At 40.6% G+C, this 26,996-nt stretch overlaps 1 protein-coding gene across 1 annotated transcript in view; it reads right to left on the reverse strand.

Moving 5' to 3' along the window:
• Window positions 1–26,996, reverse strand: part of LOC117222361 (lachesin) — a 492,917-nt gene that overhangs the window by 175,711 nt on the left and 290,210 nt on the right. Inside the window, exons 4-5 of the mRNA XM_076523268.1 lie at window positions 20,901–21,059; window positions 15,866–15,994 (exon numbers count right to left, since the gene is read on the reverse strand). Of these exons, the coding sequence (XP_076379383.1) occupies window positions 15,866–15,994; window positions 20,901–21,059 (288 nt within the window). The remainder of the gene's footprint in view (window positions 1–15,865; window positions 15,995–20,900; window positions 21,060–26,996) is intronic.

The following is a 26,996-nucleotide window of genomic DNA, read 5'->3' on the forward strand; positions in this document are numbered from 1 at the left end:
AGAGCCAGCGAGGGCTGGCGAGCGAGAGAAGAAAGAAGAAGAAGGGGACGTAGTGGGAGGACGAGGAGGTGGAGGAAGAGGAGGAGAACGCGGAGGACGCGGAAGGAGAGTCACCGAGACACGTTAATGAGTTTTTCGAGGTACGTGCCGGGTGCGGAGACGATCGACAAGAGCTGGGAATTAGAGGCGGCGAGACGCGGGGCCGAGAAAGGGTCTCGGGTCGCGTCTGGGATTGGAAAAAAGGAAAGTCGACGGGGCATGGAGCCCGCGGGGGCCGCGGAGGGTCGGTGGGGCTGGCATGAAGCGGCGCGGAGCCGAGCGGCAGGGGCGTCGCTCGAGATCGATCTTCCAGTTTTAAATTTAAATAAACGCCAGCTCGTAGACGATAAGGCCCTGCTTTCTCGCAATAGTCGACCGTTCACACCCCTGTGCCCAGCCGCTTGCTCTTCGCCTCTCTTCGGCAACCCCGACGGCAATCTTTCTTCCAGCAGGCTTGTACAGTGACCGAAATAATGATAGGTTCATCTTAGTGGGTTCTCCTTAATTTTCAACTTAAATTGATCTTTTTTCTTCAAAATCCTGCAGCGATAGAACAATTTTGCGGTCGGATTTGAAATCAGCGTGTCGAAATGTATGAGAAACGATATATAATTTCAAAAAATTTATTCAAAATGCATTCGAAAAAATCCAATTGTACGTGGTACTGGATGAATTCCAATTTACAGTCTCTTTGCACTCCGATGTCACTGACACGGCGACGCTAAATTATTAATACTGTAAAATACATAAATAAAAACACATACAGTAAATTCTCCCTAGAAGGCACGAAGCTCGGAATTGAAATCGGTAATCGGCGGACACTGAGACACGATTATTCAAGCTTTGCGGCTCGTTTTTATAATTGCCGACACTTCGTGTGTGTATGCTGAGTGAGAGAGAGAGAGAGAGAGAGAGAGAGAGAGAGAGAAGTCGGGGCAGTTGGCAAAAAAATTATTATTCAAAAATAATAACGGTGCCTTAACTATTTTATTTCTAATTTTTTATACATGATATTCTTTTTTAATATATTGATCAGATTCTTCCAATTAAAATGAGACCAAACACGACATGCTTTAGACCATATTTATTCATTGTACGAAGCAAGTAACTTATTTTATTTCATTACACAAATTGTAATTATAACAAAAGAAGCATTAGAAAAATATTAAAGACAACGTCAAAGAAGGTATGTATGTCGTTCAAAAGAAAACATCACTGGAATTATGCTATTCGAGCATAATTCGACGGAAATTCGGAAGCCACATGTCACGATTCGATGGAGAACTTGACCATCAATGGTCGTTGCGATTGGACTCGTACCTTGTAGCTCCGCGGTGTTTCTTATCTGACTTACACCCAAACAAACCAGTTTGGTTGTCTTCCGGGAATTCAAGTCAAAGGAGCTGCGTCGCGTGCCGCATTACGCGCTTGACCGACTCCGTCGACCCTTAGCATCGACGTAGCAAAAAATGACATAGGCGTAGGAGTAGCATAGGGACATTCATAGCAACCCGAATTTACTGTAATCTTTCATTTATTTATTCTTATACAATTTTGCAGCAGTATAATACCTATATATATTTTATTATAATGTAGCAGAAGTTGAATTGAAATAAAAATCATTATACTGCTGTGAAATTTTATAAGAATTAATAAATAAAAGATTTAACAGGTACATATCTTATTATCGTATGCTATGAAATTTTATAAGAATTAATAAACAAAAAAATGTTGTGTTTTTATTTACGTATTTTAAATATCAGAAAAAGCTTCGAAGTGCGACGGGTTGATAAAAATTATATTACTCAAATAATTATGCGTTTCACTAAATGCATTTTATCGAATCACCTGCTAATATCAAAAGTCAGATGCGTTATGTAAAACATACTATATCATTACTCCGGAAAAGGTAGAGCGTACAAGTTCGATAACGAGAGAAAATTCGATCATTATTGTGCTTAATATAATACATGTGCATCTTTTCACGGGCCTAAAAGGTTTCCGTGGAAGCTACACGACGCTCCTTTCGCAGCAGCGAAACTGATTGAAATTTTTTCGAGGACCTGCTCGCGCCTTCTCCCACTACCTTAACCTCGCAAACCCCCGTCGAACGTCTTTCTCCCTACTCTAGACTCTTCTTTTTCTTATTTTTCGTTTTTGCTCCTCTTTTTCGGACCTGCGACTGAGTAATGGAATCCTTTGAGCGGAGACGGCTCACGGTGCATTATGATTTATATGTTTGCGCAGGGATCTCCTGTAAACTTTCGGCCCGCTCTCTACATCGATTCCGGCTCCTCTGTTTTCGATATTAATTCGACGCCGACGGGGTTTACCCAGGATAAGCATAACCCTCGGCTTCCATTCGATGCAGAGTTCTATGAAGTCTCTCACCGAAGTCCAAAGAACAGTTTGATAGTGTAAAGTACCGTTTCGCAATCTGACGTGTTGCCGTGACGTAGGAGAAACGAGGATTTGAATGCGTGATGCGAGAGTGACTCGCTAAGAATATCGATAATCGAGTCATTCGAAGCAAAAGCGATGTGAGCGGTGTGTTAATATCATTAAATCATATTTAATAAACTGTTTTATTTGATCTTTTTGTTTTATTATTTTAAATTATAGCTTAAAAGCGGCATATACAAAAGAGTTCCAACAATGTTTTATCTTATTGCATTTTACAGAACTTTTAATTCATTCTCCATTATTTGCAAATTAAATTTTTCGACTTACATCATTTCTACTTTCAACAGCTCGATTACTCTTGCCTGCAGAAGAATTTTTCATAAACTTTTAACATTAATCCAGACTTCGCTGTTCTTGATGAGGGTCCAAGAGAGATAGAGATAGAGATAGATAGATAGATAGATAGATAGATAGATAGATAGAGAGAGAGAGAGAGAGAGAGAGAGAGAGAGCTATTCTAATTCAATATTAAATAGCGTGCATTTTACTTTTGATTCAATATAAACTTTCGAAGAAACTCTTGTCGGGTAAGTGGAGTAATTAGCTAGTAGAGGACGAGCTCGTGGTAATTCGACGCATATTGCAAAGCCATGGAACAATTAAATTAAAAGAGATTGAAGCCTAACTTGTAAGCAGAAGGAGTATGAAACGAGAACGTAAAGTCCGTGCAATGTCTTGGTGTGCTGCAATAACTCGAGCTGCATTTAATATGAAAATACTTTGATGTTTCCACCGCGGAAACTCGAAGCAATAAATTCTCGCAGCACCGACTACACGCGTCGGGTCGGTTTTCTAAAGAGCGTTTCACAAGCATTCGTTTGCTCGGTTCAGACTCGTCTCCGTTTCCGGGCGCGCGTATTCGACGGAATACGTTCCGAAGGGCCGAGGGGATGTGACAATTGATCGCAAATTCGCCGGTAGATTAGCGTCCACCGCTGTTGCGAAATCGCATTTTCGTTGGTTCGAGGAGCAGATGATTTTCAGGGCTTTAGCCGGATAAACTGAAATCGATGGATTCAAATGCCGATCTGTAATATCGGTGGTGTGCGTTCCGAGGCAGAACTCCAATTTCCTCGCTGCCGGACAATTAAATTACAATCGGCAAACACGATAAGCACAGTCGTTCCCGAGGAAAATGAATATTTCAAGGCGGTGTCGCCTAAATCGAAACGTCAATCTACGCTGGGCGCCGCGCTCGCTGCGCGTCTGCAACACCAATCGAAAACATTAAAAAGATGCTTGTGTCAGTCAAAACGAGAAAACCCGCTGCAATTTTTGAGGCTCGAGCGGACCGAATCAATTTGAAACGCGACCCGGTGCCGCAAATTAAACGGCTTCCGATTATCCTCCGAATAAAATGCGTAACCGAGCTTACATACCAATTTTTGCTATCGATTATGGCGCTTCGACGCTGGCAATTTAATTTTCCGAATTTCCAGAGCTCCCATCCGAAAGCATACTCCATCGGCGCATTAGCTACCAGCGGTCGTTCAATGGTTTTTTCAGAATTTCTGATTCGTGGTTCAATAGCAATTTAAAAATAATTCCAGGCGTCGGAATTTGAACGTCAGAAAATGAATTGGAATGTCAGAAAATCATATTTTTTAGATGAAACCGATTTGTTTCTTTTTGTTTGTGCGATCGATCTTTTGCGATCCTTTCCATATAACCTAAAAATTATCTAAAATCAATAAAAAAAAATCCGCTAAAAATCATATTTTCAGGTGAAACACGTTTCGCTTCTGTGTTTGTAAGATCGATTATGAAGAAAACAAGTATGAACAAAATACCTCGATCGAAATTTAAATATTTTACTTGTTTCTGATAATAAGACAAAACGTAATATATTATGTCTGTGCTTTAATTATGCGCATAATTATATGTACACTAATATTATTGTTCGCAAAATAAAACTTTGTGAATGCTATATTTTTTAAACTTCGTCATTTAAACGTGTCTGAATATTAAATTAGAGCAGCGACTCGATGCAGCGTGATCGTTTGCAACCATACCGTTAAGTGCATCCCGAATAAAAATTGTCCTTGCCCTTAAATAATTCCAACAGGAACAATTTTTCTCATAAACGCGTAAAATCCGCGGTCTATTAACAAGTTCCAGGGCATCGGCTGATATGGAAAGCAGCCTGTAAAAGTTTCGTTCTTAATTTGCGCCGGCGAAGTCGAAAATCCGAGGGTCAGCTCGGCTGCCCGACGTTGATCCGAGAAGCGGCGCGGCGCGGCGTGCGACCGCATAAGGGCATCAAATTAATAGAACGGCGCATGAGAAAAATTCCGAAAAGCTGGGAGAAAACTGGGGCGAGTAACTAACCGGAGGGAACATCGGGGAGATTGTTATCGGTCGATCGTCGAAAATCCTATCCAACGACCACCACGTTCACAAGCAGCGTGCAGCACACGGCTTCCGGTGGCGGACCTACTCGGCCGTAATTTCATCTCCGAGTTTGCAGGTGGCTTAATTTTTGCCGCAACACGTCTGTCGGTGCGCGTCCGTCCCGCGTAGATACGGCACGGATTTTTCTCATTGCTGATTTTAATAACAGATTGCCACACCGGTGCCGCGAGTTAGGGAGCGTGAAGATCGGCGTGGCGGCGGGGAGCGGGAAGGAGCGGGAAGTGGCGTGGAGGAACCGAGGATACACCCCGAACAGAGGGTGCAAGGGGCAAGGGCTGACTCGTCGCATCCGCGGAAACCGCTACTATCTTACGGTTTCGGCATCTTTGATCTCGATACGTAAAAAGCACCCCTTGCTAGGGGTACTCGTCGTTGCCGGTTAATCATTGTGTCACGAATCTCGCGCGTTCTCTACCGCACGCAATCGATACGAACTCCGCAAAATGGGAAGCTTGACGAAGTTTAAGCAGGCTTCCTTTCTACTACGCGCCTCTCCCGCGAGTTTCTGGCTAATTACCGTCCCGCGAATCTTTTGCACGAAATGTCTACCGAACGCCACGATTCTTTCAAACAAATATGGTCTTACTGTCGAGGCTTCCGGTTCTCTGCCGTGCCTTTTTGAAAGAATTGTCACAATGGTCAGGACACCAATAGTCGAGAAAATAGAACACTCTAACGGAAAACACCCAGACAATACATCCTATAACCAGAGCTGTGCTAATTCAATTACGTAATTGAATTATATTGTATTTCAATTACATTGCATTTCAATTACATTGCATTTCAATTACATTGTATTTCAACTACATACATTGTAATTCAACTATGTATATTGTAATTCAATTACATAATTCAAACCTTTCAGTTAATTCAATTACTAATTATTTTAATCTCGAGTTTATTTCAAATACAATGTAATTCATGAATAATGTAAATGACTTACTTTGTGACTGAATTACAATGTGATTGAATTACTTTATAATTTATTAATACAATGGAGATCTGAATTACGAATAACAATATAATTGAATTGCTTTTTAATTATAATTACGACAACATCGATAAGGATACAGGCTACTCCCTGAACCCAATCTGAAGCTCGCTCCTCCCAGGTTTTTAATTGTTCGGCTGACCAATTAAGAGGTTCTTTTAACCGATAGGAGCAATGAACCTTTAATTTTGCTTACATGGGATGACAAATGAAAAAAGAAAAAACTCTCGTTTTTTAACTTTTTCATCTGAGTTTATAATAAAAATTTAAGAAATGCGTGCTAAAAATTTGATCGCAATCGGTTAACCTAGAATCGAGCTATAGGCGTTGAAAGATTCAAAAACCTGCAGATTTCTTCCAGTTTTTGGTCAAAATCGTAATAAAACTGCGATTTTTTCCTTCTTCAATTTGTTGTAATTCATAACGACGTCAACCTTCGATAAAATTTTCAACATGCATATAATTTACCGAGATCTACGAGAGGCATTTTTCAAAATTTCCGCTATAGGCTCAGATAAAAAATTTAACAAACGAGAGCTTTTTATTTTTTGTTTTTGTCATTCCAAGCAATAGCAAACTTTAGAAAAAGCATTTTGGTCATCGTCTAGTAGACTAGTCCCGCTATCATCTAAAAAAAATTCAAGTCACTTTTTTTTAGTCCAGTTTTTGAAAAGTTATTGCGTTTTATAAAAGGTGTTCGCTCTCAGTTTCCTCAGTAACTGTAGTTTTATCTACTTTCACCCGCATCCCAAACACAGTGCTACGTTGTTCAATTTTCATGCCATATTAATGCCAAAATAATACTACGATTTGTCTAATCAAATTGTTCCACAATACTAGACATGATTGTATCCACATCATCCCATGATGTAGATTTGGCAATTAACCTTGAATTTATTATCCTGTCAATTCAGTTACTATCTGAACTGTCAGAAATAATAATTATTACTCGAGGCGATCGGCTACTGTTTCTGAGCGCGTTGTATGTATAATGAAACCGTCGAACGATCAATGCAATTATTTTGACAATAATTCAATAGGTATCGTCAATATGCAAGCGTAGAAGGTAAACAGGAATTAAATCTGCATTCGCGTTCGCCGCAATTTGGATTCCGGGTTACAATAAAGATGATGAATTATTGGCTCCATTAAGAAGAGAATAAAGATAATTTCGACATGCACATACTTATGCTAAACGAAGAAGAATGAAATTCGCGTATTCAAGTTCACCGCAACGAAAATATCCTGTCGTGTTATTGTTGCTCCTAATATTTACGAGGTCGTGTTTCATAATGGTCACAACGTTTTTGCTCCTTGTACTCTTTCCTCTCTTGGTAATCCTCTTCCTACATTGATAATGATGAAACATAGTCTGCGCATGATGACTTCTTGCTCGACATCGTCGAACGAATGCTATTCGACGATGCTGTCAATATTGTCAATATTCATTGACAAACCGCGCCGGTGCTGAGAACCTTAAACTACTGACGATATTATTGACCGTCTAGGGACGCCTTAACAATTATAATCGAAATCATGTTGACAGTATATCGCGCGTATCGATTAACGCAAGATTCGCCGGGCGGATCTTCGGACGTCCTCGCTATCCCAATAGTCGTAAAACAAAGAATCCTGATGCGTTGAAATCCGCGGTAATTCGTGCAGCGAAGCGTATAACAAAAAGATTTCGTTTCCTCGGTAAATCTGTCGGAGGTTCCCAGACAGCGGGAGAAATGCTAGCCGACACAGTCAAATCTGTATCCCATTAAATTATGCAAATGCGCGGTGTATTCCTCGACATAGGCACCGCGAGCCGCATTCTCCGCTTCGACAGGTAACTATGAATGAAATATTCAAGGCCGATCTATGAAAAAGAGCGCGGAACACAGCGGTGCGCCAAAGAAACGATGTTTCTTCAGGAAATATTGTAATCGAGAGACGCGACGGAAAGTTTTATGCGCACTCGGTGCACTAACCTGCCGAGAAGACTCGCGCGTGTGCACGCAGCAGGAGCACGATCTTGATCCTTCACAGAGGAGAAAATGGTTTATCTTTGCCTCGGTCGTCTGCTAGTTTTTTCGTCGCTCTATCTCTCGACTATCTTTTTTCTCTCTTCGGTACTCGGAGTAAGTACGTTTGGGATTTGGTAACGGCACACAGAGCATGAAAAAGCATGGCCGTCAAATCTCGGCGTAAAGAGGAACAAGATTTAGGGAAATTTTCAATACACTGCTGGAGTTTTAAGAAATTTATACGGATTGGATGTAAAATTTACAGCAGAATGCTTATTTTCATAGGTTTCATAGGTTAATTGGTTTCTATTAGAAATTATTTTGATTATATGGAGGCATAATCAACGAAATGAATTTTAATTTAAAATTGACTTTGATTTTTATAGAAACGCTTCCTTTTTGGAGCCTTTCTATGCAACCACGCGTACTGTCAGGTTCGTTTGACGCAGCCTGCATTACAGCGGAAGCTTTTTTCCATGCAACAGGTTCGTGTTTTATTGTTGTCATTTACTTTGTACTCAGCCCCCCTTAATTCCCCATTATTTTCAATTACAAACAATGGTATTTTACGCTTCTAAATAATCAATGTTTTTAGTCATTTTCATACCAAAGCGTCTGATCGGAAACACATTGTCGGGGGTTGTACCAAAGGCGTAGCCAGGATTTCGTTTAGGGGAGCGCAAACACGTTGGACAAAACTAGACTTGAATTTTACGCGAAATGTGTTCACTTTTCATAAATAATGTATAGAAATTTATGCTCGCGTATTATGTCAGCCGGCTGTCGACCACAACCGGTCGTCGGTTGTTCGGTTGTCGATCACAGCGGACAAGTGCCTCACCGTTCGCCCCTCTGGCTACGCCGTTGGGTTGTACTGTCACTGCTGCTCGATTTTCAGTGACGCAGGCCGCACGCTGCGAATTGCGAACTGAAAATCTCTTTGACTCGCGCGTTGAATAAAACAGCGCCGACATTTTACCCGGACCCAACACTTTCCCTTGCTGCTACGACTTCGACGGCTCCAAACATTCCGATCTATCACTCGCGGAATATTTAAATATGCGAAACACCCTGGACACGCTGGGTATCCGGCTTCGAATATGGCCGTGACTTTTCTGCGAATCTCGACTCAGATTCGCCGTTACAAATTGCCCGGACAGAAGCCATAGCGATTATTGGCTGGAATTCGGATGAATAAAATGCGACTGAATAGCAAACGGGATTTCAGACAGATTGGTAGAGCAAATTTGAGATAATAAAAGACACTGCGGAATAGGATAGAACGTGACGGATTATTACATTGAATTTGACGGCACAAAGTTGTACGACATTAGACATTATTGCGTTTTGCGTCGTTTTAGAAACCATTCTTTTTTCACAACAGAAAAATCAAGCTCAGGTTAATCTCACGTTAGCCCTCCGTTTTATAATATTATTGTATCTTATAAATAAATGTAAATCAATATAAATTATAATCATTAAACACGCGGATTTTATACCTTTGTGACAAATATGAGTAGTTGAAATATGAAATTGCGAAGGTGTAAGGAAGAATTTGATAATATTGTTACAATATTTTCAATTTATCAAAATTATTAAAAGGAACGTGACATTTTTATTAAATTTTTGTTTCTTGTGACGATCGTGGTCAATTTTTATTTTGCATAAAGCTCCGCAGTCTAGTGATTACAAAGTACGCGACACTAAAATATCGGAGAACTTTTCAAAAGACAAATTTTTGGCGGTATTAACGTGACCTGTTACGCATCCGTGTGTCAGCAAGAGACTCGGGAGTTAAAGGCTTTAGGGTTAAAGATTTGATCAACAGACGCGCAGCGATTTTCGGGGAAGCAATGGAAAACGCGAGAGCCCGAATCGTAACGGAGAACGGAGCGGTAAATTTAAGAAGGTCATTGTCTCGAACGGGTCCCCGTCTCCGACAATTATAAATCATAGCGGGCGGGCTCGGTCGGTCCAAGGAGCGGTCGCGAGGGAGCCGACTAATTTTCCCAGCAGATTTTCCGACTCGTCTCCGAGTGCTCCGTCCCGCGAAAAAATCACCGTCCCTCCGGCAGGTTCGTCCGAGCGAATCCAAGTGTAACGGCCATTAACTATGCTCCGGCCGGTGTCCAAATTAAAAAAGGGCGACTTATGGCTCTGCCGGGTCCTCGGCTCGCTGCACTCCGTAGATTACGCGCGATCGATAACGCGTGCTCCACAGAATGCCGGTCTTTGATACAGTATGCACACGGCATGCCGGACGTATGCGCGCGTTTTTAAAAATGAATGAACACCACTACCAAGGAATAAATGGGCCGCGTTTCACGGAATGGCTATAAAGGGCTGATTAAAGTGAAGCACCGGGTAAATAAGGGCCTGTGTCAGATGCGAAATCTGCGCCGGAGCCTATTAGTCCGTTTATGCTCGTTTTCGAGCAACCACCGACGACGTTATTGGAAACGGAGATACCAAACAACGTTCATTCTTTATTCTCTTTATTCTGTCGAAAGATTCTTTACTCGAATAATTCGAAAAAATCTTTACTCAAAGAATTTTTCATTCGAATTATTCGAAAAATTCTTTATTGAAAGACTTTTGTATTCGAGAAGTTCTTTAATCGAATAATTTTCTTGTTCGAGAAATTCTTTAATCGAATAATTTTCTTGTTCGAATAATTCGAAAAAATTCTTGATTTGAATAACTCGAAAAAGTAGTATGGAAGAAATAAATCGACAAACTATGAAAAAATACTTTATATTCTATCATTTTTATTCGAATCGATTATTTTCCGTATGAATTTCTGAACGAATAAATTCTTATTCGAATAAAATCTCATTCGAATGAATTCTTATTCGAATAAAATTTTTGATTCGGATAAATTTCTGTTCGATAGTGTCGAATACAATGTTGTTCGGATATATCTTTTATCTAGATAAATCTTTATTCGATTAAATACGTATTGTTTATCTTTTATCCGCCATCCGAATAAAATATTGCCAAACTCTGATGCGAGCGTCCAAGTTGCGAAAACGATTATCTCAAAATCGAAGTATGCTGTAGAAAAATTGTATCGACTGTTTGATGCGTTGTTTTGCGTAGAATCGCTGGATATCCGTTTTCCAACGGATTGGAAGCAAAATCTCAAAGAGTTATCAATGTTCGATGATTATTCTACAGTGTCCTTCGAGGTCAGATTTGACGATCGGACAATGAAACACGGGCCATCGAACACACAAAGTTTCCCAGCTCGTAAACTTGTAATACCATCTCGCAGGTACGATGTAATCTGTCCAGTCGTTTAATTAATTTTCCCCTCCGGGAACATAAAAACCCGCGGAACGAGCTCGAATTATCGTTCGAATTAATTTGATAATTTCTGGCTTTAGCGAACGTCCCTCCATAATACGTGTCGATTGTGCTTTAATCGTGCTGTCGCCGAGAATTACGCATTAATTAAGAAGAAAACCTTTTAGCGAGATCCGCGACTCATGACAATCGCAGCTCATTAATTTCTACGCTGCGTAACAAAACAGATTCTTCCCTGTACGCACAGGTACATATCTACGTCGCATGCGAATTTACAATAATTGTTAATAGGGACAGTTATTGTCCTTAATTTGCATCGAGGGACTCTCGACTTATTCGTTTCCACCGTGTAAATTAAAAAGACGCATCCCGGATTGCACAACTATTGCAACAACGGTCAGCAGTTATAATTCCTCGCGTGTTGTATACTGCAGATTTCTACGCGAATGCCGAAAATTATTTGCATCATTTTATTTACAAATTTCATATTTTTCCGCCTGGCTAATTAAGCATCGGTATATCGAAATCTTTTACATGATATCACTGTTGATTACAAACGCCAAATAATCCTCCGTTTATCAAAGACTCCAATGTTGATACGGTGAAATGGTTCGCTTCAAACGAACCGTTTTTCCTCCATCATATCCTCTGTTACACGAGAAGATCATAATTATCCTTTTAGAACCTACATAGCCATTCGCTCGAGTGCATGCTCTCCTGGGACTGGGTGAAACAAATAATTCCGCCTGTTTTAATCAGCAAAATTAAAAAATATTCGTTAACGAGAAAAATGCTTTCTAAAAGCTTACTCGATCCCTGATTTGTAAATTGTCAGGTAAGGTAAGCGTATTAGTTACTGTGCCCATTAAAGTGGCATCCAGAGTTTTCGATGATGGACATTTAATCCAGTTACAGTGCACAGTAAAATAGAAATAAAACGCAAATTTGTTTAAGTTATTGAATCATTTTAAATAAATAAAAGAATGTCTAAGAAAGTCGGTTATATTATTGTCTTTCTGTAATTTGGTCAAGTTTTTGTTTCATTTTGAAAAGCATCATTTTTGTATTTTTTCCATCTTTGAAACGCGTTTCACAAGTCTTTTCACTAGGTGAAGGCAAAAACACGTCGAACCTTCTATCAGAAATGTTTTAAATTAGTTTCCGCGTTTTATAATTATTAGATTAAGAAGTTGAAGTGTTGATGCGGTTATGAAAATTGCGGATGAAATTTTCAATATCTGTAATTTAATAAAATTAAAATTCAATATCTGCAGTTTGATAAAATTAAAATTCTACATCTGTAATTTCATAACATTGTTTTTAAGTAGAAGTAAAATTATTGCAAGACTACAGTAAAGAAGGGACGGCACAGTAATTGACACAGTCACCCAAATCCCGATTGGGATCCGCAGGTTGACTGATAGTGGACGGTGGCGCGTCAAAAAATTCGTAAAGCTCGTAACATCTGCATTAAAGCATCCGTTCAATCCAGGCGAATAGAAGCCGAATCAACGAGCGTGAAAATAATCTCTCTTGTTACCGTCCCGCTGGCCGGGCCGGACGGTCCACGCAGAAAATTACATTTTCTTTCCATGAACATCTTATTGAATTCCCGGGCCAACGCCGGGTAATGCATATCGCGGACAGAACTATTACATTACTCGATCGCAATTTGACTACAAAGGGCTCTTGGTAATACTCGTTGACAAAAGCCTTTGCCCGGAGCACCGGCTACAAATGGAATTAAAGGACACCTAAAAGGATAATCCGCCGCGCATCCGCGGAAGGACCCCGTACCCCGGTCCATTCCAGCCTTGTGCGTCGCCTCGGCCCTCATCCAACCACCCCCCTAAGCACCCTCGATCTCCCGAACCCCACCAACTAAATCGTAATTCGTCGCTCCTTTACGCCGACGTCGACGCCGCCGCTAAATTAATTAGCCCTCACTCCGGCTAAACGGATATCCCCTTCGGTTTCGTACACTTTCGCACCCCTAACTCCGATTCCTATGTCCAGACGCGACGTTTCTTGTATTTTTCACGGTTCGCGGTGAAGCTTTCACTTTTGCTATTGTTCTCGAAGGGATTTCTTGCTTCTCGATCGTGTCAAACTCGCGGCCCGAGATGAACATTTCTGATGTCAAGTATCAGGACGTAAACAATAATTTAACTTTATATATGTTTATTACAACGTACTAGTCAAAATAAAAATATTTGTTTCTACGAACATTGATTCTTTTTTTTGCGGCCCACCTAAAGTTAAGCATTGTTTATTTGGCCCAAGTTAGCTTTTGAGTTTGACACCCCTGGTCTACGTCAAGGAAAAATGTCTTTAGAATGGTAAGGGATGAAAATTGGTCGAATCGTTGAATAATATTTGGTGCAAATAAATTTTAGCGATTGCATAAATGGTATACTGGCTACGGAGAAAATTTTCACCCTACGTGAGAAAGGCTCCTTTTTTTCTGCAAATCTTCGGTGTCCAAATCTATCTTGTTTTTTTTTTCTTTAATTCTCCGCGCATTTTTATATACAGCGTGATTCACTGAAACTGTTACAAAGCTAGAAAGATGAACAGATTAGATATCTGGTTCGAAGGGACACATACACTGCGGTGATTTTTTTTCTTAGAGGTCATATTTTTCGAGATTTCAAGGACATCGATGGTTTCATAAATACGATTACATCAAGGTCATCTGTATTTCTGCTTTTACTACACACGGAACGCGGCGATCTCTTATCGCGACGTAATAACTGGTGTCGGAGCGATTCCATTAAGTTATCGTTAAAGGTCGTGCAACTTCAAATGTGATAATAAAATGAACTTTCTCGCCGTGCCGAGGATGTTCGAAGCGGTGATCGTTTGCGTGAATGTAAAGTTGCATTTTTATAATCTGCACTTTTTATAATCGCGGCGTGTTCTGGAATAAGTGTTTGAAACGATAAGAAATGCACGCGATACAGCGATAAGAAGATTACAGCTTTACGTTCACGCAAACGGTTGCTCCTCGTGAAATATTTTTTTTAAAAATGTGTACAATTTGAAAGAAGTTTAGTACTGGTATAATATAGTAGGATTTTCCATTTCGCGCCGGAAAACCATCGCATTAAATCAACGTAAAATAATAAAATAATGCTCGTCAGCCAGTCCATAATTTCCGAACGGAATTTTCTCAGCGAAGATGCTCGAAAGGAACGAGAACTGCGGCTGATTAATCTTCGCGATTAACCTAACCCTTCCGGGTAAATTTTGGATCGTGCACGATCCAGCCCCATAAATCTCGATCGCCGGAGTTAATTTCGTTCGACGAACGTAAGAAAAAAAGGTTTGGCGTTTAATTCGAAATAGGTTGAACGGTGCCTCGGCTTGGCGCGTGTTGAGGAGAAAAAGAAAGGCGAACAGGAAGAGAGTAAAAAAAGGCAGAAAAAGAGGAAGGGAGAAAGAGAGGGTGGGTTCGCGGAGGAAAGGCACGCGCGTAGTATTTAAGAGAAGCAGTAACGTAACAATAGGCGAGTACACGGGCTGGAAACGGTAATGGTGTGTCGTGGTTCGCCCAGCTTACTTTTATGTCCCAGCAGGACTGCTCTTCACCTTCTACACCGTCCGCTTTCACTCTTTGGCTCGGCTCATGCGCCATTTCTCCATCCCCGTCCTCTCTTCCTCGCTCTCTCTCTCTCTCTCTCTCTCTCTCTCTCTCTTTCTTCGTCATGCGGCACCACGCTTATCTACTCTCGCCACCGCCACCCTTCTTTCATTGGGACAAGGCAGAGTGCAAGCAGCAAAGGCTCGCTTTGTTACCGGACACCATTCTCCATTATTAAATTGTATGTTCTTCAACCCCTTGCCACGGCGACAGCACCTGTTTCCAAGGAATCTGGTTGCGCCGAGCCAAACCGTGCCAAACCGAATCAAACCGAGACGATTTTCTACAATCGCGATCGTTGACGAAGAAATATTCGAAGCACGTTCGATTCGCGCAATGACAAAATTAATACTAAATTTCTGACACCGTGAGATGTACAAGGCAACCATTGCTGCTCTACCAGTGAATAGATAATAGGGTCGAATAAAAAATATGAAAAAAAACGGGAGTATATTTTACATTTTATTATTCCAAGTAATACCCCAACATTATCGCATTTATTGCATTTTGTTGAATGCATAGAGCGAAAGGAAATCAGAAATAATCGAAATATTAATGAAACGGATTTAAATTTTTTTAATTAGCCCGAGAAGTAATTAAAAAACGAAAAGAAAAATTAATTTTCTTTTACCAAACGACTTTTACCAAAGTTTAATACAATTGGCTCCGAAATAAATTGAAGAAATTCAAACGATTTCCTATCGGTTTCTCAAATTTATTTCATTCCCTGCAAGTGTCCTAATGCTTTTGTATCACGAATTAATCTCCGAAATAATCTTCGAAATATTTTTCGTCGTGTTTAGCGATACCTTTCCGTCACGGCAAGATGATATTGGTATTGTAGCAATAAAATAGTGAGAGTCTCGTTAAAGGTTCAAGATTCCCAGGTGTTATGCGGCGGCAGAATAATTTTTAAAGGCTTCTGGGTTACTCGACCCGTTGGCTGTCTTGTGAAAAGGGTTTCAGCGGCGCTTTGATAGCAGTTAAAAAGGTACTCACAGTCAACGGAGACTTTGATCTGCTTGCTCACAGATGGAGGCACACCGTTGGATGCGATGCACAAATAAACACCCATATCGAGTCTGGAGATGCGTGTAATTTCCAGCGACTCGCCTTTCCATTCCAGCACTGAAAAGAAAAGCAACATTTTCAATTACGTTCTAAATTCTATAAATATAACATGCGTATCATTTCTGCAGCTTCCGCGAACCAGCTACATTTACTACTGCTTCTTTCAGGCTATGGAAAACCTCACAGTGTTTCACTAGATTTAAATTAAGGCGGGAGACTCGAGTAAACCGTAGAAATAAAAATGATATTCGACTGTATTTTTTTATATAGCGTGAAACATGGTTGATACTTTTCGTCATTTTCCAGATATTCGCTGTCATTCGAAGATACGTAAATTTGTTTCATTACAACGAATCTTGTCGGCGTGCAGTCCAACCATGTATTATCATTCTTTTTGCATGTATTTTAAAACAGAATATGGAAGAAAACTTCCTTTTATTGTTTGCTCTAGTTCGAAGGAAAGAAAAATCAATCAAGCAAGAATGGCAGAAATTATGACAAAAAACATGTTTTAAAAACAGTACAGATCTTTGCCGAGGCGAAAGATCGCCGTTATAAAAAATATAGGGCGGCTTTACAAAGTATTGAACACCAATAAAAACTGTTACATTCATGGAAAAATTGATGAATAAAGCCTGAGAATCGTTATGCGAGGGTTAAACAGATCGTATCCTCTTCTAAAATACAATAAAAATGTGGTCGAAGAGAAACTATAAATCCCCTACGTATCATGCTACGTATCAGAAAATCGTGGTCATCGCACATGTATGACGCTGCTAGCTAGCAAACGTGATAAATAAAAGTTGTCAAATTAATAGATTGTCTTCTCATTTTGTCCCGGGACTGTAGAATATAACTAGACCTACGGATCTTTATGGCTAGCCTGCGAATTTTATGCATTTATGACACAAATAGGAAGATGAAATTAAAGATAACAAAAGTATGTAAAAAATTTTGATGTGTAAAATTTATTGAACTCACTGAAAATATTAATGAAAGAAAAAAATTTCTGTTTCACTTATGTTCGTTGCAATTAATGATGATATTTTTTATTTTGCACAAAGAGATTTGTTTCGGCCGAATCGCGGACCGCGGGTCAACGCACGCTCGACTTTCGATGTACGCCGTCTCGCCGTTTTTGTCGAATAAACGGCGAGGCGGCAAGACAATAACACGATCGACGTGCGTTGGCCCGACCGTCAAACGCTCGCCTCGGCCTAATGTATACATGCAGCGTTTTTGCCTTAGGAGGCAATGACCGGCTTTCGACACCTGACGATGCGTCACCTTGAGCATCGGCCAGGTGTCTATATATACTGCCGCAAATGTGATAACGGGGAGATTCTCCAAGTATCGTTATCGCTTACAGACAAGTTTAATTTAGCGCCCCTTGCGCCTATACGAAGCCGTGCTTCAATTGTTATACTTCTGTCGTAGCCGTGCTACACTGCATACGCCGAACGGAGCCGTGCTCCAAAAGCTTGTAAATCAAAGGACTGTGGAGTCCAAATCAAATAAATCGCGTGTCGTCTCCTCCCGAATTCCGGCGTTTTAATTTTGTGCCGTGCGCAACAAGATTCGCAGTCTGTTTAGGACTGTCGTTTGAATTTGCGAAATTTGAGAAGCGAAAAAAAGTGTAGCTGCGGTCGACCGCCCTGTTTCGCGAGAAGAAGGAATCTCCCGGTGATTGTTTTCCAGGCTGCAACAGCGACAACCTCGAAAACCAGTCGAAGTAATTCGTCGAGTAATTTCTTAAAAAGATGGTTTTGTAGGACCGCAAACACTCGACCTCGTTATTTTGACCACTCGGCACACAATGTCGTTCATAATTCGACGAGTTTCTTAATTGCGTATTGCCTGCCCTGGTTTCGAAATTGTTTCGCATATCCGCGGCACCGGCTCGCAAAAACATTTCACGGTTCCAACGCAATTTGGAAAATCCCTCGCGCGCAAACCACGAGCAGATCTTTGATTGTTCGACTGCCTCGGTTTCCGCGTTGTTGATTCCGAAAAACCGTAAATATTTCGCAACCGGCCGCAAAAAAATTTGCCGCTTGATATTCTAACGACGACACATGTAATTACGAGACTCGTATCTGGTCGCTATTGACGACAGCGAATCTATGCGTTCCTGGCCTCTGGATGCGTGTCGCGTTAATGAGGGAAGGCATCCTTTGCTAGGGTAGACGTACCGGTTATGGCTACGATAAGGATTTATAGGAAATTCAACGAAAGTATTCTTATTAGTATTCTGTATTTATTGAAATTTAGATAGTTCCTAGATATACTAATCGCGTCACCTAGTTGTAATTAGGCGAAACAATAATCTTTTATATTAATGTTGTTCTTTCTGCTCAAGCAGCCACAGTGTAAACACGTACATGTTATAATAACAGTGAAATTTTACAGGGTGTCCCTATTTCTGTAAAATGAGGGGTACCTGAGGTCATTTGAAGTAACTTTTTCCTTAGCGAAAATGTAATCCGCGGCTTCGTTTACTAGTTATTAGCGAAAAACAGTGACCAACCGCGCTCGGTTGGCGCGATACGGCCAAGCCAACGAGCGGACAAAACCCAGTTCCGCTGATTGACTCGACCGTCTCGCGCCAGCTGAGCTGGGATTCGACCGCCTCGACCGCTGGCGCCGCTGGCTCGACCGTCTCGCGCCAGCTGAGCTGGGATTCGACCGCTCGACCGCTGGCGCCGTTGGCTCGGCCACCTCGCGGCAGCTGAGCTCGCCTCTCATTGGTCACTGTTTTTCGTTAATAACTCGGAAACGAAGCCGCGGATTGCATTTTCGCCAAGGAAAAAGTTACTTCAAATGACCTCAGAAATCCCTTATTTCTCGCTTGTGCAATAATTTTGGGACACCCTGTCCCAACTGGGACAGATCACACCCCTGTGTAATCCAGAAATACAAAGTGAGTTTATTCATTATAAAATTACGACTGTATCGCGTAAGATGTGTACAAGTTTTAATAGATTTGGTATTGATATCTATACATTACAGTAGGGTAACGAAATGATTCAAGAATTATTACAGTACGAAAATAGTAACATACACATTTTTCACAGTTTCTGGCCATTTGTACATCAATTCTAGACATGTTTAGTACCATTTCTGGTCATCTCATTTTCATATCACACGCATCATAAATCTGTTACACAGAATGATGTCCGCGATTAAAATGCAGTATAACTTTTAAAAAATTTCGCATTTCTATATTTTACTTTGTAGTATTTGAAAATCTTGCTGAGATACAACATGTAATAATGTAACATCTCAACGTAAAAGTAGCTCTATTTTACTTATTGTAACAAATTTTTCTCTCGTTGTTCTTTCATTTTTCTTTTATCCTTCGCATTTTGCTTTTCTTCCAATTTCCACCTTTTTGCTTCTAATTCGGTTTTCTTCATTTTTTCTATGCTCTCTTATTTTACCCTTTCTGGTATTAATTTTATTTGCATTGCATTTTCTTCATTTTCTTTTCCCCTAAAAATTTCTTTTCTTTTTGAGGTTATATTTAGGTTATATACGTATCGGTTAGTTAGTAAATGTAACTATTCTACTTGACGCGCGACCTTTACGTTTATTCTTATTGCACAATTCCACGAAATACTTTGTGGTGGTACAAATGGCCAGAACCGGTACATCTACCCTACTGTTGCTTTTTACCTCCCCTGCTAAACGCACCGTTGGCTCTCGGTCGTCGGTCGTGGACGAGGATTCTGTGTTTCTTTTCCCAGCGGTGCTCCCTTTTGACGGCAGTAACACAGTTTTCATAGGCCGTGCGTTTGATGTTAGGATGGCCGCTAGACGAGTGTCATTATTTTTAATTGCCGCGCGTGTTGTGCATCCCGAATCTATCGGAATCCGGTCACGTATCGACGTCACTCGTATTTTAAGAATGTCCACGGTTGACCCGGCACGAACTCCCACGGCCGAGGAAAGGGCACCGGCTGTCATTTAATTCGCGAGCGCCGTGTTACGCCCCGCTGTGTAATTAAAACCCGTCGGACATCGGTCCGCCGGCCGTTTGCCGGCCAAGAATTCCTTCGTGAACACAACACCGGGAACGCGCCAATGATAACATTGAATTTTAATAACGACACGCAATTCGCTGGCTCTGCGACACGTGGTTCTCGTTTTACAGACAATTTATCGCCGGCAAGTTGAACCGAACTCGCTGCCCCCACTGACCGGAAATCTGAGATATCGATTATTTTCGTGAATCATTAGTAAGCATAACTGTCGTTCCCTCTTATTTTTCTACTTTTTCTGAATTATTAGATCCATAGGTATGTTCGAAATCGATTTTTATAAGGAACGGGGATTATTCGTACGTTTATGGCAATTTTCCTGTTTATCGATTTTTAATTTAATTGACCATAAATCAGATGTAAGATCATTTATAATTTTGTTTATTCACTTTCTCAAGACATTTTTCAAGTACACCATCTAGATACATTAGCTCTTCCATAAACTCTAACGAAGCTTGTGAAAATTAAATACGTCTTATTCGAGAAATAAATAAAATTTTATTCAAAGGACAGGTAAAACGTAAAATCTAACGAATAAAATTGCATTTCACATTGTCGAATAAAAATCGATCTAGATAAAAATTGATTCGAATTAGATATTATTCAAATAAGAATTTATTCGTGCCGGAATTCATACGGAAAATAATTAATTTGAATAAAAATGATAGAATATAAAGTGTTTCTTCATAGTTTATCGATTTATTTATTTCATATTACTTTATCGAATTATTCAAATAAAAGAATTTTCCGACTTATTCGAATAAAGAATTTTCCGAATTGTTCGAATAAAAAATTCGACTGAAACGAATTCATTCGGATAATTATCTTCGATAAATATTTATTCGAAACAATTCGTATAACGCCCAACTCTGATCTGCTCCACTACCCTACATAGTTTAACGCGTAGGTAAACGGTGACTTACCCGATAATGTCTTGTTGATAGTGATCTTCGAGGCATCGTCCTTCTTCCAGCTAATTTTCGGTTTGGGACTTCCATTCGCCTTGCACGTCAAAGTGACGTTGGCACCTTCTTGCACGACGACGTCCGACGAGGTCTGGTAGTCTATTATGTTTGGAGGTACTGCAAACAGAAGCATAATTACTGAAACTCTACTAATAATCTCGACTATAATATTTTTAGTTACTTCACGAAACAGAAAGAACTCGATTTCGATCGTGCACGAAGCTATCGTGGCGCGACTTTCGTTATATCGGAACAGATAGTACAGCTTTCATTCGAAGCTCGTCGAAACGATAACGGACGATCGAGCAAGTCTTAAATCCACTAAAAATTGTCATATGTCATGCTTCAAATTAACTTTAACATTATCAAATGTGTTTCGGTCTTCCAAATAAATAGCTTACGAAAAGACCGAAATTACTTTTGCAGCAGAGTTCGATATTTAAAAAACTGTTAAAAGCGTAACTGCTGTACGAGTCAGAACATTCAATTTCACGTGCATAAAATGCACCAGGTTACATAAAATGAGAATACTATAGACCAGAGGAACTATATTTTCGATTTCGAGTTCAAGTCGAGAATTTCTCTATTATGGGAGAATTAGCATGCGAACGGTGATCAGAGTCACCGTGTTTCTCTAATAGGTCCCGAGAGCCTAAATGAGTGAGAATAGAGGAGATTCTTTCGGGTCGGGCCGAAGAAAGTGTTTATCAACGATCCATCGAGGCAACGTCTGCCGGAGGACCATCGAGGGCGACTCGAGTGCTGCGTCAACGGCTCCCGTAATCGTGCAAAAGAGCGATATTGAAAGAACGAAAGCGTCAGTCGAATCCGGCAGCGGTCACAATAATAAAATTTGCATGACACAGACCGACCCCGGCGGCCTCTCGAGTGGACCAGGGCCGAGAGAACCGCTCCAAGGAAAAACGGACGGACTCCCTCTCCCTCCTCCCCCTCTCTCATCCCGCCCCGCGAAACGCTGAAAGAAGACCGTCGAGCTTGAATGGCATTCTTTCACATGCAAATCGAATTCAAACTTAAAGCAGCGAAAAAAGAAGAGACGGCCGGAGAGAGTGGAGGAGGTAGAGTTCGGGTTCGACAGGGTTGCAAAGGGGTTGACGACGACATTTCCAGAAACGGATGGAATCCGGTTACAAGCATGAGGGCGGTCGAGGCAGCGAGCAGAAGGCCAAAGGAAACGAGAACTGCGTGCAGATAAGTAGGGGGGCGAGGAAATCCGCGTTAAAATGTCGTAATCACTGACGATAAGAGGCCTTCAGCGTCGCCGAAGAAATGTCCTTGTGATCGAAGGGGATGCGACCCTCGAATGGCCAGATTTTGGTACCCCGAATTCATCGATTCTTCAAACCGTTATAAGTTATTACTGATGAAATTCCATTCGATTTTCGACACCGTTCCGTAATTTTTATACAACGTCACGATTAACGCTGGAGATATGTTCTTAGAAAGAGTTTAAAATTTCAGGACTGTTACTTTTGCTTAGCTTTGTACCAACTTATACAATATACGTGATACCTATACGCAATACGTGGAAGAAGTAGGATAGTCGAGCCGATTACTGCGGCTTGACCAATTATTTTTAGTTTATTTTCGGACATAATTGACATTATATTTATCGAATAAGACATGATGCAATTTTTTTGTTAAGAAGATATACAAAATAAAGGTATAAAAGAATGTAAAATTAAATTCTGTTATTGAAAACTAAGGAAAATAAAGGAATGAAAGTATGTAGAAATTAAACCTTTTATTAAAAACTAAACGAAACAAAAGGGTAAAAGAATGTAAAATTAAATTCTATTATTGAAAACGAGACAAAACAAAGGGCTAAAAGAATGTAAAAGCAAATTCTGTTATACGAACAATATAAAATGAATCATGCCCGAAAACGAACCAAAGGCGCAGCAATTGGTCACCCCACAGTAACCAGTTCCACTACCCCGTTTGAATGATTTTTCAGTGAGTTCGAAAACACGAAGATTTCCTTGCTCCTAAACAATCTTCATTTATGACTGATCCAGAAAGAATTTTCTTTTGCCACTGAAAACGAAATCCTATCCGCTTGCATTTTTTTTTCTTTTAATTTTGTCACAAAACCGAAAAATTCGCAGCGACGCTCTAAGCGACGTTTCTTCGCATAGCATAGTTACGTGCCACGTTAATCAAGATCGAGTCACAGGATCGAATACGAGTGAAATAATGGAGCAGTTCCGCGGAATGGCGAGCACCACGGGAATCGTGGTCGATTAAGTGATCGTGGAAATTTTCACCGCCAATTATTATCAATTCTGTCGATTAACGGATGTTCGAAAACCAACTATCGCGGTCCGAATGGTGAACGAGTCGTCAATGCCCGTCCCCGAAGACGCGACAATCGTCCCGCCGCACGAATATTTTATTTCGATTATCGTTATTACCGAAGCGAAAATGCTGCAGCTGTTTAAAAGCGCGTCAGCGAAACGGTATGAATATTCGCCACTAATTTCCAGCGGAACGTTTCGATATCTGGTGGCCCATGCACGTCACGCGGTCCCGCCTGTATTAAACTTTCCACTTTCCCTTCCCTTTTTAATTATCGCTTTGACCGGTCACGCGGAATCACAATATTTATGCGCTCATCCGATTTACATACTCGAAAATTATATTCTTAATGTCGTTGGAGAATTTTTCATTGAACAATTTGTTGAAATCCTCGTACGTATTGCCTCTGAAATGCAAAAAGAGCCACGCATTCAGCAAATTTATTTTATTTATTTTAACAAAAATAAGTACAGCTAGCTCTCTTACAACACGGCATGCTATAACACGGTTTCGCTCTACCACAATAGGATAAATTTCGGGAACCCTCGTATAGCACTGCAAGCTGTAACACTGTTTCGCTCTAACCCGATAAGAAAATTCTGAAAAGCTTTGTACGACGCTGTACTTCTGTAGCACTGGATAACACGATTTTTGTTTAACATATTTAAAAACTAAATTAATTATTGTAATCTTTGTACTGTTACATCCCTTGCAAAGCTTATCGTTGTAATATCTTAGAGTTTTAGCACGAATGCAATCGTCGCTAACAGTTCTGCTGTCGTTTCAAATTTCCTTAAAATCCATCAACCATGTGCACGAACCAAAGGACAGAAATAATGCTTCCCATTCGTTCGTACAAGCGGTAATATGACGTTGGATCGAAATGAATAAATTCGCTCGCGGAATTATACGGGAATAGGAAAGAAACGAACTGACGATGTTGGTTTCGCGAGGTCAGAAATAACGGCGCAGACGATATATGTCCGTCTCGTATACGACGTGATATATTGTTCGATTATATGACAGTGATACAATCGAGTTAACCATGCCCTGTTATATATTCTCGATCGGTAGCCGTACTTTTATAGAACGTCCGAATAATGAATCGCCGAGAATTAACACCGATACACACGCGAATAGATTCTCGTGAGATCAGTATCTTTATCCATGACGTTAACTGCTTCGTAAACGTTTTTGGGGACGACGGAATAAATCCGACTATACGCCTTTTTTACCGCCGTTACTATACTTTCATCGGTAATTAAAAGACTAGGTTGCCTAAGTATCGCTCAACCGCAAGGCTCGAGAAAGGCGGGGAAAGGACGATGGACCGTTATTCTGTCAGCATCTTGGTAAGGTGATCTTCTGAACTTACTGAGCCTTCAAGAATTGTAACCCGTTGTGGTCCCGAACTCTTGAGCATTTCGGGTCTTTGAATTCGTTGCACGCTTTTTAACATTGACGCCCGATGTACCAAAGACGGCTATACTTTTCCTTAGGGGACCAACATTTGTCGACTTTTTAGAACATGTCCCCGTAGATGTTGACGAGAGGACGCCGAAAATGCAAGTTTCAATGCGCGGAACTCATTGGTTCGAAAGTTATACGTATCCGATGTTAACGAATTCTCGGCGTTTTTTTTACAGGATAGCGCGTCACTAAATCTTCGAGTGTCGCATCGCCAACCACATCGAGGATATCCGCTATACGTTACCAAAGAACCTCCAAAAATCCTCCAAAATCCTTGCACCGGCGTTTCGTAGTTGCTAAAATAAAACCTTGAAATCCCGAAGCAAAGATTTTCTCCTAACTTCGAAAATCAAAGAGCAATATTTAAGGCAAATACTCGCGCTACCATTTTCCTCTCGTAATCCCCACACGAAAATACGAAGATACCTTTTTCCAGTTATTTCGTATTTCCTCTCTCGGTTCGACGGCGCAGTAATTTTTAAGGTTATATCTTTCCGAACGTAGGCTGCGCTTCCTGCAAAAACCCCTCCTTACAGAACTAACGAGTTGCGAGCCTTTCATGGAAAATGAATCCACGTTAATGCGATTTTAAAATCACGAAAGTGCTCCCTCTCTTCCTCTGTCCTCCGTCCTTATTTGAGTGCTTAACAGATTCTCTAACGTTGATCGCGTCCTATTTCGGATCCTCTTTCGTTCTTTAACGTCGCATCGACAGCTCCGGTCGTTAGCGATACCATTTTATGAGGATTTTAGAATTTCTAGAAGGTTCTGTAAGTTTCGTACAGTTTTTCTTTAAACATTTTCAAACATTCGCGTGACCTAGTTAATATTGTGCATTTTTAAATAGCCTGTGTTCGAATTCACAGCTTCGAGCAGCTTCACTTTGTAGCAGGGATTTGTGTGTCAGTTTTGCGTGTCGTTTTTAGCAACCCGAATAATCCTACCAGTTGTACTGTTATAGTGGATCCGGCGATAGCCTATTCGTTTTACCACTTCTCAAGTATCTGGCGCCAGATAAATTACTTTACATTGGGGATGAACGATTCTGACTCGATTTTCTGAAGAAATCCATTTTTTTCGGCGCGATTTTCGATTTTTTGAATTGATTCTCGGATATTCGATTTTTTAAATTACGAATCGAATAAAGGTCGCCATATACCATTAACTATTACAGGATTGGTTAATAAATGATGACTAATATACCGTTCAATTATTATTAATTCTTCATTTTTTCCAGTCCTAAATAAATAAATATACCAATCTAATTTAACAATTTACATGCAGTATCTCAACACGGGTACTATTGGTATCTCGATAATGTTATAAACATTATACACTTAATATTGAATTACTTTTTTATCGAACAACTTGATTTTGTAAATCGGTTTCGAAGTGCCATAAGAATTGAAGCATTGCGTTTTAGGTCCGATTTACGAGATCGGGTTCGATGATAAAGCAATAAACCATGCCGACGATATAGTGAATAGTATTCCGATCGACTTTTTTCATCAAATTTTCAATGGATCGATTTCTTTTTAATGAATCGACCATTACTACTTCCCACCTTATATCGGTGTAGTGTGGTTTCGTTTTTCACACATTCGAGAACAAGTCTTCGAACCTTCTGTTCGATCAACCTCCATACCGTCTACTCAACTCAGATTCGTCTTATCGAATCGGATCATTGTATATAATTCAGGAGTTTATGGAATCGCTTATATAGCGAGAAATGCGAGCGGAATCACGGCCCCCGTCGCGTTGATAACATAATACGCCAGATCATACAAAATCCAATTATCCTTCTCCTCGGGCAGGACGGCGCGGAGCGGCGAGGCGTCTCGCCGAGTTTGTTCCGAGCGAAAACTCCGCAACCCTAGTAAATCAACTGGATAATTGTTAATTGGCCTGTGTTTATTCGTCAGCACGGATCGCGCGTGTAAAACCTATGTCGGATAAATATTAATGGTCCGCGAACTGATATTTATTGAATTGCGAAAGCGGTCCGTGTTATTAATAATTCATAACGTCTGCGCCGTTTAAAAGGGCGTAATTTCTATGTATGAAAATCTGCTCCTCGCGCTTTAATCCGCCTCTCGTCGACAATCATATCTGCGTTATCTAATTGATCGCCGGGATTTCTATTAAGCGTATTTCGAACGTATCCCAATAAACACTTCTATCGGATTCACGTAATCTCGTGCACGGCTTATCCTCGTTCGGAAGTGTCCTCTGCAACGATTTGTACCGATATAATTATCTCGATAT

Source organism: Megalopta genalis, chromosome 6 (genome assembly GCF_051020955.1).
Source record: "Megalopta genalis isolate 19385.01 chromosome 6, iyMegGena1_principal, whole genome shotgun sequence".
Taxonomy (NCBI): Eukaryota; Metazoa; Arthropoda; class Insecta; order Hymenoptera; family Halictidae; genus Megalopta; species Megalopta genalis.